A 16,467-nucleotide genomic window follows, 5' to 3' on the forward strand; every position below is an offset into this window, starting at 1 on the left:
TCGCTTTTTTCCCGAACTGGTGACCTTCGAGGTCAATGCATATCGGATATATTAAACGAGCAGGAATTACTGATATGATGATAACGATTCATAAATCGACATTTTCTTCTGATTTGACGGGTTTATTGCTTCAGATTCACTTTGATTCTATTAAGTTTTATGTATTCAATCACAAATATACTAAATATTGTTCTTTTATTTTTCAATTTATCTGCCGTAAGTTAGCTTGTATTGCTTTGACAATAGGTCTCAGAATAGGCAGTATACTTTGAGTAAATTCCCTTTAATTGAAAGTTGTAGCATTTAGTTCTCTAATTCTTAACTTAAACTAATATTTATTTGTTAATTTTTCATTCAACAATAAACAATGTATATATTTTAATGGTACTGCATTAAATTACTTTGATTTTATACAATTTGAGTAAAGGCGTATGTAAATTTATTTTAATGCACTTTGTACAATTTTTAATACAAAAATATAAATAAAAGTATTAGAATGAAAATGAAATGCGATTACGACTTAAACGACTTCCAAAATAACTGACACATATGGTTAATTCCAGGTTGATGTGTTCCCTAACAATAAAGGGGTATGGATACGCTTTGAGCCGGAAAATTGCAGATTTTATTCTTCCATTTCTAAAGTTTAAAAAGCTTAAAGAAGGTATTTGTAATGGTTAACAAAAAGTTGAATGTCTGTTGTAATGGTACATTAGAGATATATAGAAGTAAAAGTTCAGGTCGATTGGAAAAAGGTACATAAATTCGAAGGAAACGCTAATTCATTTTTAAAGAAATTATATGTAAGCCGTATATGACACTTTTTGAATTTAGCTCTTTAGTTTTAATGTTGCTATTTTAACACTTTTTACCGATCGTACATATTTCATACTATACCTCCCCGATGCCACTTATTTTAGTGCCATATTTTAGGGACCGATATACTAGAACTGTTCCAATACTATGGCGGTGGATATAACTCGATGTGTATGGGCAATTGAAAAAGCTTTGGGGAACATCAGATACGCCTCTCACGATAAAGGCGTTTCACTAAAAGACGACACATTTATATGTTCATTGGATGAGTAATGGGGAAATATGATACTTTGCATTGCGTTCATTTGCGTGACTTCACTCTGTTCTAAGTATCTACATGTAAATGACTGTTGTTGTAACATATTGCTCAAAATAAACTATAAATTTGACTAGATAGATAATTTTGCACAACTGATGTCACATTAACGTCAGGATGAAGATCGTGCTTGTTTCACTATTCCTATCATCTTTTTTGTTTCTTTGATTTTGTTGAAGGAGACAAACAGGTTGATGACAGACTGAAGGCCTTAAAGTCTTTAATCTACAACAACGCTGATACCACAGTCAAACTGGATTCTAATGCATTGAAACAACTGATCCAGTTATCGACAATGGGTACGTTATTCTTTAATATGATTATTAATTCCTTCTGGAAAAGATTAAACATGTCACAAAGGGACTTCCACCTTTATGGGGAATACCCAAACCTGGGCAGGTAGAAAACAATAAACATCAATAGAAATTAATCTTATCCGAAAGACAAGTTTGTGTGTTAAGAACCCAGGTGAAAATAAACCACTTATCAATATGGTCTTGAGGCCGTTTTCCTTTCTGGTCAATTGCCATTTGGGCTAGAAAATTAAACGAGTTTATCCGTATTCCGCAATGAATATGTACTAGGTATTGTGATTCTAGGTCTGAAAGGACATCTACTATATATCAGAAACAATTTTCGTGTGCCAGTATCAGTTTGCTTGACCGTTAATCACACAATAATTCTCTTACGTCTTCGCAATGAAATACAATATTAGCTATATTTCTTATATATCTTCCGATACATTTACGTCATATCACGTCCACTTTTACTTGATGTTAACCGTTTGACCCAAAGTTCAGCAGAGGTCACGTTATTTCCATACAACTAGAAGTCTATGTGCAGCGTTTCTAGAGATAAAAGAAAATCAGTTAAATGTAAGTTGCATTGAAGTCCCAAAGCAATTCTCTTGTATCAATGTCAATGTCCTTTTCACATAACCTTAGTTTGACCTTTTTACCCCAAAACACTAGAGCTGATTTTGTTCCATGTACCTTCATATGTAATATTAAGATTAGTCCAAGAAGTAATCATACATTAGGTTATGACATTCAAACGCATTTTAATTTGATGGAGTTTAATACATTTCTCGAATGTTGATTTTGGAGGAAAGAAATATAGTGAAACAAAGGTAGTCAGATCTGTAGCACTAAATCAGCTCTGTGTCGTGAATTATCTTAGATTTTTCTCTTGATTCACTATTTTTCTTACAATTACAGGAGCTTATATTATGCTTAAAAGTGGTGGTCGAGTTAGTTTGCAAATATCAGTAGGTATATGTGTTGCAAATTCGAAAATATATCAATGTCTATACTGATAGTTAAAATCAATAGATATAGTTGCTCAATACTTATATAAATATAATATTCCAATTTCTGATTGTGTTTAATGCCATAAAATTCACAAAAGAGGTTACACTGACCTACATTTAGAATCATCAGCTGACCATGTCTGATGGTGTCACGCCTCATCGTGCTCAGGATATAATTAAAAGTTAACAGACGGATAAACAGACATCTATTTATCGGATGTCGATTGTGGAGGAAAGAAATATAGTGAAACACAGATACTCACATCTGTAGCGTTATATCAGCTCTGTGTTGTGAAATGTCTTAGATTTCTGTCTTGTTCACTAGTTTCTTTACAACTACGGAAGCTTATATCGTGATTAATGATGTGGTTATGTCTTAGCATTAGTTTACAAATATCAGTAGGAATGTGTATTGGAAATTCGAAAAGATATCAATATTTCTCTTCTGATAGTAAAAAGTCAATAGAGCAATAAAACTCCAATTTCTTATTGTGTTTAATGCCATAAAATTCACAAATGTGGCCACACTGACCTAAATTTAGACCACATCATCCCCCGGATTCATTAACGAACTACATTTGATGGATAAACACCTCACTGTGCCCAGTATATAATCAAAAGTTAACAGAGAAATAGACAGATATATGGACGGACTTAAAAGTCCCAATACCAGAATAAGGTCTATCTTAGGACGGTTGTAAAAATCCGAGAGCGATTATATTTAATACTATAAATACCATAACCTTTTCAGAGTTCTTCAAGCAATAAATGCAAGCTATGGTTGTCTTTCAGGAACTTTCCCAAGCCACAAACCACGAGTGAGTTTTTCCGTTTATCCTAAATCAACTCACCTGACACTTGGGAATGGTCAAACGGCGATATATGACGGAATCCAGACGAATAATGGAAATGGATATGACGTCAGAACAGGAATCTTCACGTGTCCTGTAGGGGGTACCTACATGTTTGTTGTCGATTGTCTCTCTCGTAAAATGACATTTATACATATTGCACTGAACAAGAAAGTGGTAGCAACTGTTCATATATCAAATGTTAACCAAGGCCCATCTTGGCAGCAGTTGAGTAGAACCGTCATTTTAAAGGCAAAGAAAGGTGACCACGTTAAAGTTATTAATGGTGACAAAAGCGGCTTCATCTACCGTGGTCGCTACTCTGGTTTCTCTGGAACTTTACTGTACTGAAGAATTGATACAGATAAGAAATTGTAAATTACAAGTCATGAGATTTGTGTAATAAAGGATGAGATTGCATACTGAGTTAATGAGATTATTCATTTACCTGAATATTTGTGCGTTTGGTACTAATGAGACTTGTTTAAACAAGTCCGTATCATGGTTATTGTCGTTTTTAACTGATATGAACACGTTAAATGATAAGAAAATGCCGAGTCGCACATGTACATATTGTACATAATATTCTAACAAATAATCATGTATCCAAGGGAAAATATGGAAACGTTCAAAAAGCAATGACGTGGTGAAAATGATATGTAGAGTTATCATGATTTCCCTTAATTTCCGTAATCATCTTGAAGACATGTTAAAGTAGTTATGAAGGTTGAATTCTGTTGAGCAACAAGGGAAAGTGTGATTGCATACTAACTTATTCTGACAGACAAATAAGAGGTGAAGATAATGAACACTGATCAATCTCATAACTCCTATAAGTTATATAAAATAGAGAGTTGGGCAAACACGAACCCCTGGACACACCTGAGATGCTATAAGGTGCTTAAAGGAGACATATGTTTTCAAAGTATGCAAAATTATATGCATTTGGTCTTCCTTATGATTATAGTAATTGATTTGCGTTTTTAAAAAAAAGAAAATAAACAGTGTATTTATCATAAAAGTTATTGTTGGATTAGATAAATTATGATACGATATATTATTGACAACCTCGGCCTGTTTTCACGGATGGATTTGATAAAATATAAATAAAAATGATCAGATTGAAAGTGGAAATCACAATACTTTATTTCAATGAAGCAATTTTATTTATCATTATTTTTTTGATCTACACATTGCAAGGAAGTGGGAGCACGGCGTTTATAACTTAAATACATATTACATTTACATGCGGTATTGTTGTTATGCGTTCATTAAAAATGAAAACATTATAACCCAATTAAAGGTTGGAAAATACAATATTTCATTATGCATAATTAAAAGTTATTTTTCACTTTTAAATGTTTTGTTAATCTACCAATTGGTAGAAACTGCTAGCACAATTTATGCGTATATATTATCACAAGGTGAAGGTCAGATGGTGCGAATGTGTATTGAATTTGAAGACTAGAACGGAATGCATACGTTGTAGGCCTACATGTAATTGTGCTTAGGTTCGATAGAACCATTATCTTGCAGTTTATCTACGTCTCTGTCCAAATGCTTTTTTGAAAAGGTACAGGGACACATCGTTATGAGAATGATCACTGTTCGTTGTCTTCACCTTGCATGCTACTGTTTTTTTAATGGCAAAGTAAAACAAATATCCATGTCTTTTCCCTCACACATTATTTCAAAAAATGGGAAATAATCCTCAATCTTAATTCTTTCTACGACAGCTAAGTAGTACACCCTTTAAACACAACACACCCTAATGCAGTGTTATTTACCAGCCTTTGATGTGCTATTTGGTTTTTATATCTAATTTGTTTATGATATGTCTACTAACTGTTTTCAAAACCTTCTTGCTTGACTTCACAGATAATGGCGCGTAAAATATCGAAGAAAATATACATATCGCAAGATTTGAATTTCATCGTTTTTAAACATGAAAACTACACAAACTGTTTCATTCAAAACACATGTAAAGTATTGTTAGGCATGAAATGAATTATTTCTGCTGAAAAAAAAATAAAAGTTTAGAAATATGCGACGAGTCATTTGAAGGGCCTATGAATTGAAATTGTAGTTAATTGTGTTTAAAAAAGAATCTTCTTTACTGAGTTGAGCGTAAAAACCCGCATCAAAATCGGTGTAGAAATATCAGAGCTCTTGATCGTATAAAGTGAAAAATAGAAACGACCGAAAACGAGGCTATTTAGGTGTGATGTCACAAAGGGACCACACATGGAATATAGTACGGAATATCCAAGATATAGAGACCAACAATAGTTTATGCGGTGATTGAAGCGTTATTTCATCGTATTTAGAAATAATTGAATTTTTCTGATGTCGAATTAAAAAACACAACCATACCTTTTTGAGCCGAAGGATGACCTAGACCAAAATCATTCGCCTCAAAACAGCCCTATTTACAACTGACGAAGAAGGAGTTGGAAACAATAAATAATTGAATAACTGGTTAGTTCATTATAAACGATTGATGCTTTTTGCCATCAAATAAAAAAGTAAATATTTTTGATAATTTGTTTGCATATCAATAAAATAATAATAATAACAAAAAAAAAATTCCAAAAAACCCCATGACAAATGAGATATATCTAAAATGGTTTCGGAGTTCGCACTCCTGACAGTGTACCTATGAAGAAGTGAATATTGAGCTCCTAACATATCAATAACTGATATTTATGAAGCGAGGGAATGCGTTTGACAGTAAATGGAATATGAAATATTTAAGATCTTGCATGTTTAGATTAAACCACGTGTAATTGCGACCATTACTGAAAACACTTCTATCTGTTAGAACAGTGCAAGAAAAAACAGGGAAAGCCTTATATAACGCAACACAATGGACTTCATCCAGTGTGCCTTAATTCATCTGTGTTATATTTACAGATATCATCATGAGTTGCTCGTAGCAAATGGGTATATGTTGCATGATTATTTCTTATTTAAAATTGGAGACACATGCGCGGATCTAGAGAGGTGTGGGACTGAAAGTATATGTTCCCATGACGTATGGTGAACAATGTGCACCAAGAAATGAGGTCATTTACATTTTTATATGTATTGGTGGCTGATGAAACAAATTCGTTCATACTTTATTAACAGTAGGTTGTCATTACAAAGTTATAAGTACACCATTGATTATTGGAGGGTGGGTGCAGAGGAGTAAATTTTATAGATAGGTCTAAAAGAAATTCTGGAAAAAAATTCATTCAAGATAGAGGGTGAGTGACAATATCAATACACTGCAGTTATTTTCACATACCAAGAATGTAATACAAGAAAAAGATTGATACACTAGGTTAACCATTTCAAGTTTTGATTTCTTTTGAGCTTTGGGTCACTCTGATATCGTAAAGAATATGCTGTAGATAATAGTTATTCATCGGGAGGGGAATATTTTTCTTCCTACAAGTTAATACATACACTCTGAAAAATTCCAGCAAGCTGCTTCGTTATATGAAATCCTCTTAGTACACCATTTTATATCAACATGCCATCTTAGATAACTATTAATAACTATTAATAAACAATCACCTCAGTTAAATTAACAGATGACTGAACCCCAAGTACTCATAGTATGAAAGTCCTCAGCAATATGAAAAAATATTATGCCATATAAAAATATTCTATTTTAACAACATATGCATGAAGCTATATCAATTTTGTCTTTTTGTAGAGGAATGCGCTAGATTGGATATCAACAAATGGTACGTTACTGATGGGGTTTTTTAGGGGAAAATGTTTGTGTTTCTTGCTGCCTGTGCTGTACGTTTAATTAGGACAACCTATCCTGAGGAGAGTGGAGAGTATCATATATTTAATTCCTGCTAATTCTGTCTGGAGGCATTGTGGTACATTCTCCTGGAGTGGTGGCTGTCTTTGTCAATATATATACATTGCCTGAAAAAAATAAAAAGCATAGAAGTAGTATTAAAGATTGTGTTTACATATAAATTTCACATATGTTCATTATGTACTTGCTATAAACCATATAATATAGTGCATGATTTCGTGTTCTCGTCGTTTGTAACTTCAAATGATATCTATAAGGATTGTATTGTATTTTACTGTGTGCAACCTCCTACAAATGAAAAAAAGCAAAAAAAAAAAAAAAAAAAAAAAAAAAAAAAAAAAAATGGCTGGGGTTTTGTAAAGTTCTCATTGAAATAAAGTCCAGCCAACAACAAACTGAAAATTATTGACATAATTCTAATGGCGTACAGATTTACAAAATTTTATCAGACATTGCTATTTAGAATAATGTATACTGTGTATATCTTTTTACCAAGAAAGAAAGAACTCTATGTAATTTTGTAATGATGAGGCAAGTGGGCAGTATAATAGACATACCCCCGCTAAGTATGCCTGTATCTTGCGAGTATTTTCATTCTTGTTTCGAGGCGGCCAAATAAAGTTGAGATGGATGAGCATCCCCTATATGATCATTATGAGACATATGGAACATTTTACACGAGTGCTGCTTATTTCAGGCTGTCTACACCTGAAAAAAACAACAACTTTGGAATAGATTGCACTTATGTTAATTTCACATATTTTTGTCAAAAATGTTTTTGTTCTTGTTAGTTGAAACATATGTCACTGTATTGTATATTTACTGAGGATCCCTCCCACCCCAATAAAAATACATGCTCACACAGTTTTTTTACTTAATAAATATACAGTGTACTTGCATTTAATCTACTTACCTTAAGTACTTCGCGCATTCACTTTTCTTGACGGTATAATCTCCCCTCTTTTGCTTTGGGAATGCTATCTTGTACTTGAAAATGTCACTGTGTTATGATTGTTCTCATTGAAATGAAGTCCATCCTACCAAATTGAAAGTAAGTTATCAATTCTAATGGCTAATAGGTTTACAAAATCTTAACATATAGTAAGAACTTGTAAGAACTTGAGATAATTTTTACCGAATAAATGAAAACATATGACAAAAGAAATCTACAATATTGTAATGAAAAACAAACTTACTGGCTTTGCATTCGATTCTTCGAAGATGTCCGAGAGAGGTATCAGTGTCGCGGTATTTACGATGCTAATCAGGAATACTGCGACTTAAAACTGTTCACTATGACTAAATGTTAAAACTATAACATATAATTACACTAAAACTACAATTAAATAATATAAATAAGGCGAAATTCAACTACTGATCTACACTCTTCCTCTTCCACAATGGCTCAGTACCCTTTGTGACGTCACAACGATATGGCGTTTGAACCAGACTATTTTAAAATTCGTTCAGCTGTGATTTGGAGATTTTCGCTTATATCTCCCTCAATTGAATCTACAGTTTCGTCAAAATTTCAATTAAGTTTTAATTAGAATAGTTGTTTATTCTACAAAAAAAAAAAAAAAAAAAATGGATTGCAATGCATTGACCCTTTAATAAGTGGGGGAATCCCGGTTGAGTCAAATATCTTGATCAAGGAAACGGAGTAATCCTAAGGTGAAATCATGTATAGAACGGCCTAACAGTTGGTATGAAACCCGTTACATAGCATTCAAAATAATGTCAGGATATATGATGTATATAACGACCATGGAATTTGAGAAATGGTGAGTTTAAACTATACCTTTGAAACCTTGCAATGTGAAAGGTGAAGATAACGAACAGTAATCAATCTCGTAACTCGTATAAGCAAAACAAAAAAGAGAGTTTGGCAAACACGGATCCCAGGACACACCAGAGGTAGGATCAGGTACCTAGGAGGAGTAAACATTCGCTGTCGACCGGTCATACCCGCCGTCAGCCCTATATCTCGATCAGGTAAAGGGAGAAAACACGTCAGGCAGCATTTGACCCAATGATAGGTTGTATGGGCAAACTAGATCGTTATAACGACCATGAAATTTGCGAAATGTTGACTTTAAACGGGACTGTTGAAATCCCTGCACCATCAAATTGTTAGTCAGTAACCTGCTTCAATTTAAAAACTGACATAACCTACCGTTCAGTTGTTTCATTTTAAACCGTTTTAAATACCGTCAGCAACTATGGATAAACTGCAATTTCTGTAGCATGACGAATTCATAAAATAACTTTGATACTGAAAGCGAAAAAATGGAGGCAGAATATAACTGTTTACTTTATGATGATAAGGTAACCTGTCGTTTCCTGGCGACTGTCATCGGCTATGACTTGGCATGAGCGAAGCTGGTTTCGAGGCTCGAAAAAATATTTTCATGTCAGGGTACCGGTGCGAGGCTTCATTAAAATCCTACAGCAGAAATATCTCAAGTAAACAAAAACTCTGTGAGTTGGTTTTTATTTTCTTTTACACACACAGAAGGTCAATATAAGAAGGGACCTACCTGCACTTCCTCTAAATATGTCCTACTTTTCCGGAGCGTCTCCTACCTAGCAACAACCGCGAGTCATAACAATGAACATGCCGTTGTTTCCTTTCAAAAACCTGACTAAAAACTTAACGTTGACTTGATCCATCACATCATCCATCAAATCTCTCAGATTCTTTGAATTTCTGTCGAAATTTGTGTTCAACAATTGCGTTTTCAACTTAGTACGCTAGGTCAACGACAGTTTCGTCATTGCTGATCGCGACCAAATCACATCACGGATGTAGTTTACTACGCTCTTTTTATCTTCAATTCAATTGACTTTAAGCTCTGAATTACTTTTATTTTACACCTGTTTCGTCCTTTCTTAATCAAATATCTACATCTTCTTTGGTATTGTTGCTAATTATTATTCGATAAAAATCTATTTTGTGTTGTACGTTCGTAGCTTCGGTTATCTGCTACATAATCTTGGAAGCTCGGTAAAAACACAAATCAAAATAGAAAAAAATATAAATATAAGAACTAGAATATCATTTTTGAGTGTTGTAGGATTTGATCACATGACCAACTTCATGTCATAATCCAATAACATCATCATCAAATTCATCACATTTATCATAATTTGAGTTGTTAGTTGACCTTTAACGGCCATGTTAAGAGAAGAAAACCCCACCTAAATGTAAAACAGATGTAAAAGACTTTGCAGTGTCTTTTATTTCGAGTTCACTGGGTTATATGCCGAATCGAAATATCACTGAAAGTGAATATAAGGTAAAACGTTGTAGATTTATCACAATGTCATGTCTTGGTGTTTTCGCTTTATATATCTCCGAGCTGTTTCCTTTTTGTTTAGACGTTTAGATTTAGCTATCTCCTGTTGTGTTGCGGCTTTTAAAGTGATATCTTAGTCAATTTTGATTTGACTTTTTCCTACACAAAGTCCGTAGTTGTTGGATATGTGGATGAATGATAATCATGAACGGCTTCCCGATGGTCGCACTCTATATTAACCGCGTCGAAATCTAATATTCATCTTTTTTCTTTAGAATGTTATGCAGACCCTAGGGTGACGAAGGAACAATCCTTTATTGCATTTAAAACAAAGCTTCATTTTAGACATTTCACGTTTACCTGAGGTCACGATATAAAAGTGAAACTAGTATGTACTATTCGAAGCCCTTTTCTACACATTCCCGTATTGAAATAGTTTCGTCCATGGCGTCAAAGCACACGTCCTAAGATCGGTAACTCTCATTTCCCCCACAATGCTGTCCTGATTCCGATTTGTGCACTTCTACAATTGTAATTTCGGCCGAGATTCGACACGGCTCGATATTTGGAATGACGCCTTCACCTGGAAATTCTGGAAAGAACAAGGGGCGTTATTGACCAAAATTGGCCTCGCTTCAAAAAATTTTGCAGGTAGAAAGGTGATAATTTTCTCGTTTCACTCATATATAACATGAACTATTTATTTGTTGCTAATATTGAGCAAAATAACGTTACACTATTGCATTGTTAACTCTGTCTTCCGACGGTCGCTTTTTCGGAACGATGGCATCGACGTTATAGGATTTACAGTCCCCTGGTTATTCTAGAATATTTTTATTTAAAGTTACAATTTTAACATTTTATATAAAACTAAATACTCATTGAGATCAAAGACTATTAAAACTGGTATGCTATGGAAAATACATCATGCATTTACATGTAACTGTATCGTGGTCATAGACATTTTGCGGAAGAATCTAGTGCTAATTAGAGTGAGGAAAATAATGCGTGTATTTGCCGAAGATTGTTGAGTAGAACGCAATCATATTTTCGAAGGCGCTTTTCCATGTCCTCCTGTTCAAATGAATTATCGAAAATAAAATGGCTCTTGAATGTTCATTTTTTTTGGTCATGAATATAAACACGATTAAAAACGACCATTGAATCGGATAAATTTTCTTCTTATGCTATGTACACCAAGGACTTTATAACAGGTCTGTTTACATGTGGATATAATATACATGTCACGGTACATCCACATAAAATATGTCTGCCTGCTGTGGGTATTTACAAATTATATTGAATAGAGCGTGATACTAAAAGATACAAAAGGTGCATGAATGACTCTCTCTCTCTCTCTCTCTCTCTCTCTCTCTCTCTCTCTCTCTCTCTCTCTCTCTCATGTTTATCTTTGATAAAAGATAAAGTGTATCAGTCCGTTTGCATGTCATTGCGTACATCGGCATTCAATCTAAATCTAGCATTGTTTAGTTTTACTGATGTAAATACCTCAAATGTGTATGTATATATCCGGAACAGGAATCAGTTATTCTTCAAATGGCTGTTTGAGTACGTGTATTGGTGACAAGGACAAAATATCCATTGATTGAGGTAGAGAGTACAAAGGAGTACTCGATGCCATGTAAAGAAGAGCTCTAGGATACCCGGAAGTATTGTTTAGCTCACCTGAACTTTGACAATTTTCGTTTCTCGTTGAGAATAAAGGGTTTTATGAGTGCTTTCAGAGCATTAATCTTTGAAGACAAGGCGGAAGGAACATCAAGGTAAGATAGATGGCCCCTAGGACTATCTTTCACCACTTTCAAGTTGGGTATGTAGTGGTACCACCCGGTGGCGCCTGGGGGTCGGTACAGCTTTCGAGTCCCTATTTCTATTCCATGAGGGGAGATAAGGACAATGTCTCCATTGATTGAGGTAGAAAATGCTACGGGGTACTCGATGCCATTTAAAGAAGAGTTCTGGGATACCCAGAAGTGTTGTTTAGCGCACCTGAACTTTAACATTTTTCGTATCTCGTAATGAAAAGGAGGTTTTATGACTGCTTTTGCACCATTAACCTATGAAGACAAGATGAAAGGAACATCAAGGCAATGTAGCAGAAACCTAGGACTATCATTCACCGCGTTCATTTCGGGGCTGTAGTGGTACCACCCGGTGGCCCCCGAGGGTTGGGACGGATTTCAAATCCCAATTTCTACTCTAGGAGGGGTGAAAGGGACAATGCATCCATTGATTGAGGTAGAGAGTACTAAGGGGTACTCGATGCCATGTAAAGAAGACCTCTGGAATACCCAGAAGTATTGTTTAGCTCACCTGAAGCGATTTGGTGTCTGCTTTTAGAGCATAAATCTTTGAAGACAAGGCGGAAAGGAGATCAAGGGAAGGTAGAAAAACCATAGAGCTGTCATTCGTAGCTTTCAGTTTGGAGTTGTAGTGGTACCACCCGGTGGCCCCTGGGGTTCTGGAGAGATTTTGAGTTCCATTTTTCTACTCTACTAAGGGTGAAGGTTTCAATTGGTTTGGATTAGATCATCAAAATTGGTACCATATAATTTTTACATCCTATTCATTACTTGATCCTAGACAGACAAATGATGTGTTATACCTGAAAGTGTTGCTTACCTCGTCTCAACTATGCCATTGTTTGTGTTTCAGATAAAAGATAATGGTTTAATAGGGTTGGTATGCAACAAATTATGTTAGAAAATTTCGCGTAGTTCTAACTACACTATGCATTTTGTACGAAAGGCGGCAAGTGAAAGGGTAGATATTTGATATTGATTTATAGGGTGGTCGCCACTTAATTTAACTTGCGACCGGTACTTAGTATCCGGTGGCCTCCATTTAGTTTAATTGGTAGTTGTCACTAATTGAATATGTAGCTTGGTCATCCAATGTTATTGCTTTTTGAGTGAAAAGGTCAATGTCACTTCGAAACTTGTTGAGAAAAGCTTATAGACATTCTACGGGCCACACATTTTTGCTTGGCTGATACTGCAGGGGGTGCCAACTGCAGACGTTGTCTTCAAAATTGTATAAAATTATCCTCAGATGTAACATAATACTATCTAAACATTTTTCTTTTGCCCAAACGTCAAATTCCTATATCATTGATTAGTCTTGGTTTGTGGTTCGTCCTTCACAGCATGCGTTCAGTTCTTTATTTCAACCCTACATTCCTACCATTCACTGCTACTATCAAACAAGAAGTACATGGGTCAAATCGCTCATCTGAGTCACCTGGGCTCTGTTGATTTTCACCTGATGTAATTTTAATTTTGTTTTCACATTGTGGCCACAACTTCGGCTCAAAAGATCACGTCATAATCGTACTTGAATTCTCAGAACATGCCTCAACACCATTATAGCTAACATAACCTTGGTTTTTCTGGAGAAGGTGAAGGTTGACCTTCGAGTTCTTCCTACTTCTAAGAACTCGTACACCATTAAATATCTTATTAACTATTTAAGGTAGAGCTTCCATATTTTGTATATAAATTCCTTGTGGCAATAACTTTCATGCAATACCATGATCTATGCCATTTCTACCTTCATCGTCTCCTGTGGTAAGCCCTTAACATTTCATGCATGATCTATGACCTTGTAAACATTTTATGCATGAAATGTTAAGGGCTTACCACAAGGAATATATATGCAATTATGAAAACATTACTCGAAATAGTTCAGGGTATTTTAAATAGGTTTTCTTGAATGTTAAACACCAAGCTCACCTGGTTAAAAAGCTTGGTACGAAAATAAGGAATTTGCATATGAGATATGAGACCCCTATCACTCACCATTCATACGTTATGAGCCAGATTAAAATTTCTGACAGAGCGACAGGACAAACAGTATATATACCCGTACTATAGTCGCGGGGATACAAAAAACTTGAATCTATACAACGTGGAAACATATACAAAGGTGCGGGAGTTGCGGTGTACTTTGTAAATTAACCAAAAGTTTGACAGACAACAATGTTCTTAATTGTAAAACTCGCGCACAATTACTACAGGTAATCATTGATTTACATACAATTGTTCTTGATATCAACTATCGACAGACAAATGTGTTTTGTTTGTCAAATCTTCTTTCCGTCAAATTTTTCACACTTTCATATTCTCTAGCACCATTAGTTTAATATCAACGAAACTTAGCACACGCTATCCCTATGAGTAGGAATTTCAAGTTTGTACAAACGAAGGAACGCCTTCGCTTCCAAAGGGAGACATTCAAGAAAAGGGAAAACGGGGAAGGTAATGAAAAGTAATGAAAGGTAGAGATAACTAACAGTGACCAAAATCATTACTTTTAAAAGGAATGCAAAATAGAGAGGTGGGCAAACACAGACCCCCGAATAAACCAAGAGGTGAAATCAGGTGCCTAGGACGGACGGATCATCCCCTGTTGACCGGTTACACCACCAGTAAGTCCTATTTCTTGATAAGGTAAACGGTGTAATCCGCAGTCAAATCAGTGTGCCAAGAACTGCCTAAGAATTGGTATGTAACACGGCAGACATCATTTGATCCAATGATAGGTTGCTTTGACAAACTGGATCATTATAACGGCCATAGAATTTGCGAAATGCTGACTTCTATCGAGAATGTTTAAACCCCTATAACATCAATCTGTTTGCAAGTAGCGTGTCTCGATTTAAAAACTGATCATACGTATAACAAGTTATTGCGCATCGAATCAGTTGAGATATATAAACACCATATGCTGGGGATAATGGAATATTGCTGCATAAATAAATATGGGAAGTTGACGATGGAAAAACTCATCCCGTTTGTCATAAGGAGGTATTGAATCAACATATTCAGCAGGAAATTAGTTTGAATAATTATAATTTTGCCTGTAATTTATCCTTCGGTGCCAGTTGATGTAAAATTCATGTGATAAATCTATGGACTGAAGGATAAAATAAGAATTTGTATACTGTCTGATAAGATAAAATACCAGAACAAAGTGTATAACGAACATCTAGAAACTGCTCACTTTGCGCAACATTTAACCTAAATATGGCGGAAACTGAAAAAGACTTTGACAGTGATTAAGATATGATATTTTAAACAATTTTAAACAAAACAAAAATAAAACTTCCTTTCGGAAGAGCTCTAAAATTTTATAGTTCCGATATACCGTAATGATCAGTCACATCGTTGCTAAGCGGGCTGTAAACACACCGCTATTCACATTTTCCCCCTGGATGCTGTGACGTGAAACTCCAATGTTTTGTTCTATAAAATCGATTAGAAAGCCCAGCGGCGTTTGAGCGTAATTAAGCTCCAGATATCAAGCTGATGGTGTTAGTTAACTTAATAGATTAAAAGATATTGATAAAAGCATGGATATTTGGGTCACATCCCCCATTTGGAAATGTCCATAAGCTAAAATGTCAATATTTAAAAAACAAATTCCAATGCCTTACTTGCCGAAATATTTTTCATAAGATAGTAAGCATCAATATCCTATCACTATTCCAGATGAGTCTTGGTTTGTTTACATCAACATAAGTGTCAAGAATATTATGAAGATGTACGTAAAATAACGCACACGTGAGAATTTTCTGAACAACAGTTTCTATCTATTTTGGAACATAAACTGTACGTCTTATTGATTTTATTTTTAATTGGAATTTAAAAAAAACGGCTTTGTTTACAAACACAGTTTTTAAACTTCATTTTACACCGGGAATTCAAACTTGGTCTTAATTTTACGATGTTTTGCTGTTTTAACGATTTTACCAATCGTGTATACCTACTAAACCGCATTCGACGACACTTAGTTTAGTGCCATATTTTGAGGACCGGTATACTAGAAGTGTTCCAATACCATGGAGGTGGATAAAACTCGGTGTGATGACCGAGAAAGCTTTGGGCAACATTGAATACGCCTCTTACGATAAAGACCCTTCACTAGAGAAGAAACATTTTTATGTTCAGCGGATGAGTAATGAGGAAATATGATACTCTGCACTGCGTTCATTTGCGTGACTGTACTCTGTTCTAAGTATCAACATGTAAATGACT

General features: G+C 34.9%; 1 protein-coding gene across 1 annotated transcript; it reads left to right on the forward strand.

The window, feature by feature from the left end:
• Positions 1-525: 525 nt before the first annotated feature.
• LOC125655513 (C1q-related factor-like) lies at positions 526-3,702 on the forward strand. The gene is made up of 3 exons (XM_048885848.2): positions 526-664; positions 1,312-1,431; positions 3,234-3,702. The coding sequence occupies exons 1-3, from the start codon at positions 550-552 to the stop codon at positions 3,641-3,643; spliced, it is 645 nt and encodes a 214-aa protein (XP_048741805.2). The 5' UTR covers positions 526-549; the 3' UTR covers positions 3,644-3,702.
• Positions 3,703-16,467: the final 12,765 nt, after the last annotated feature.

Source organism: Ostrea edulis, chromosome 7, assembly GCF_947568905.1.
Source record: "Ostrea edulis chromosome 7, xbOstEdul1.1, whole genome shotgun sequence".
NCBI lineage: Eukaryota > Metazoa > Mollusca > Bivalvia > Ostreida > Ostreidae > Ostrea > Ostrea edulis.

Excerpts from the sequence above, each read along its gene's own strand:
- LOC125655513 (XM_048885848.2), top strand. The coding sequence starts at position 550 with ATGGTTAATTCCAGGTTGATGTGTTCCCTAACAATAAAGGGGTATGGA. Across the intron at positions 665-1,311 it reads GTTTAAAAAGCTTAAAGAAG|GAGACAAACAGGTTGATGAC; the intron begins GTATTTGTAATG and ends ATTTTGTTGAAG. Across the intron at positions 1,432-3,233 it reads GATCCAGTTATCGACAATGG|GAACTTTCCCAAGCCACAAA; the intron begins GTACGTTATTCT and ends GTTGTCTTTCAG.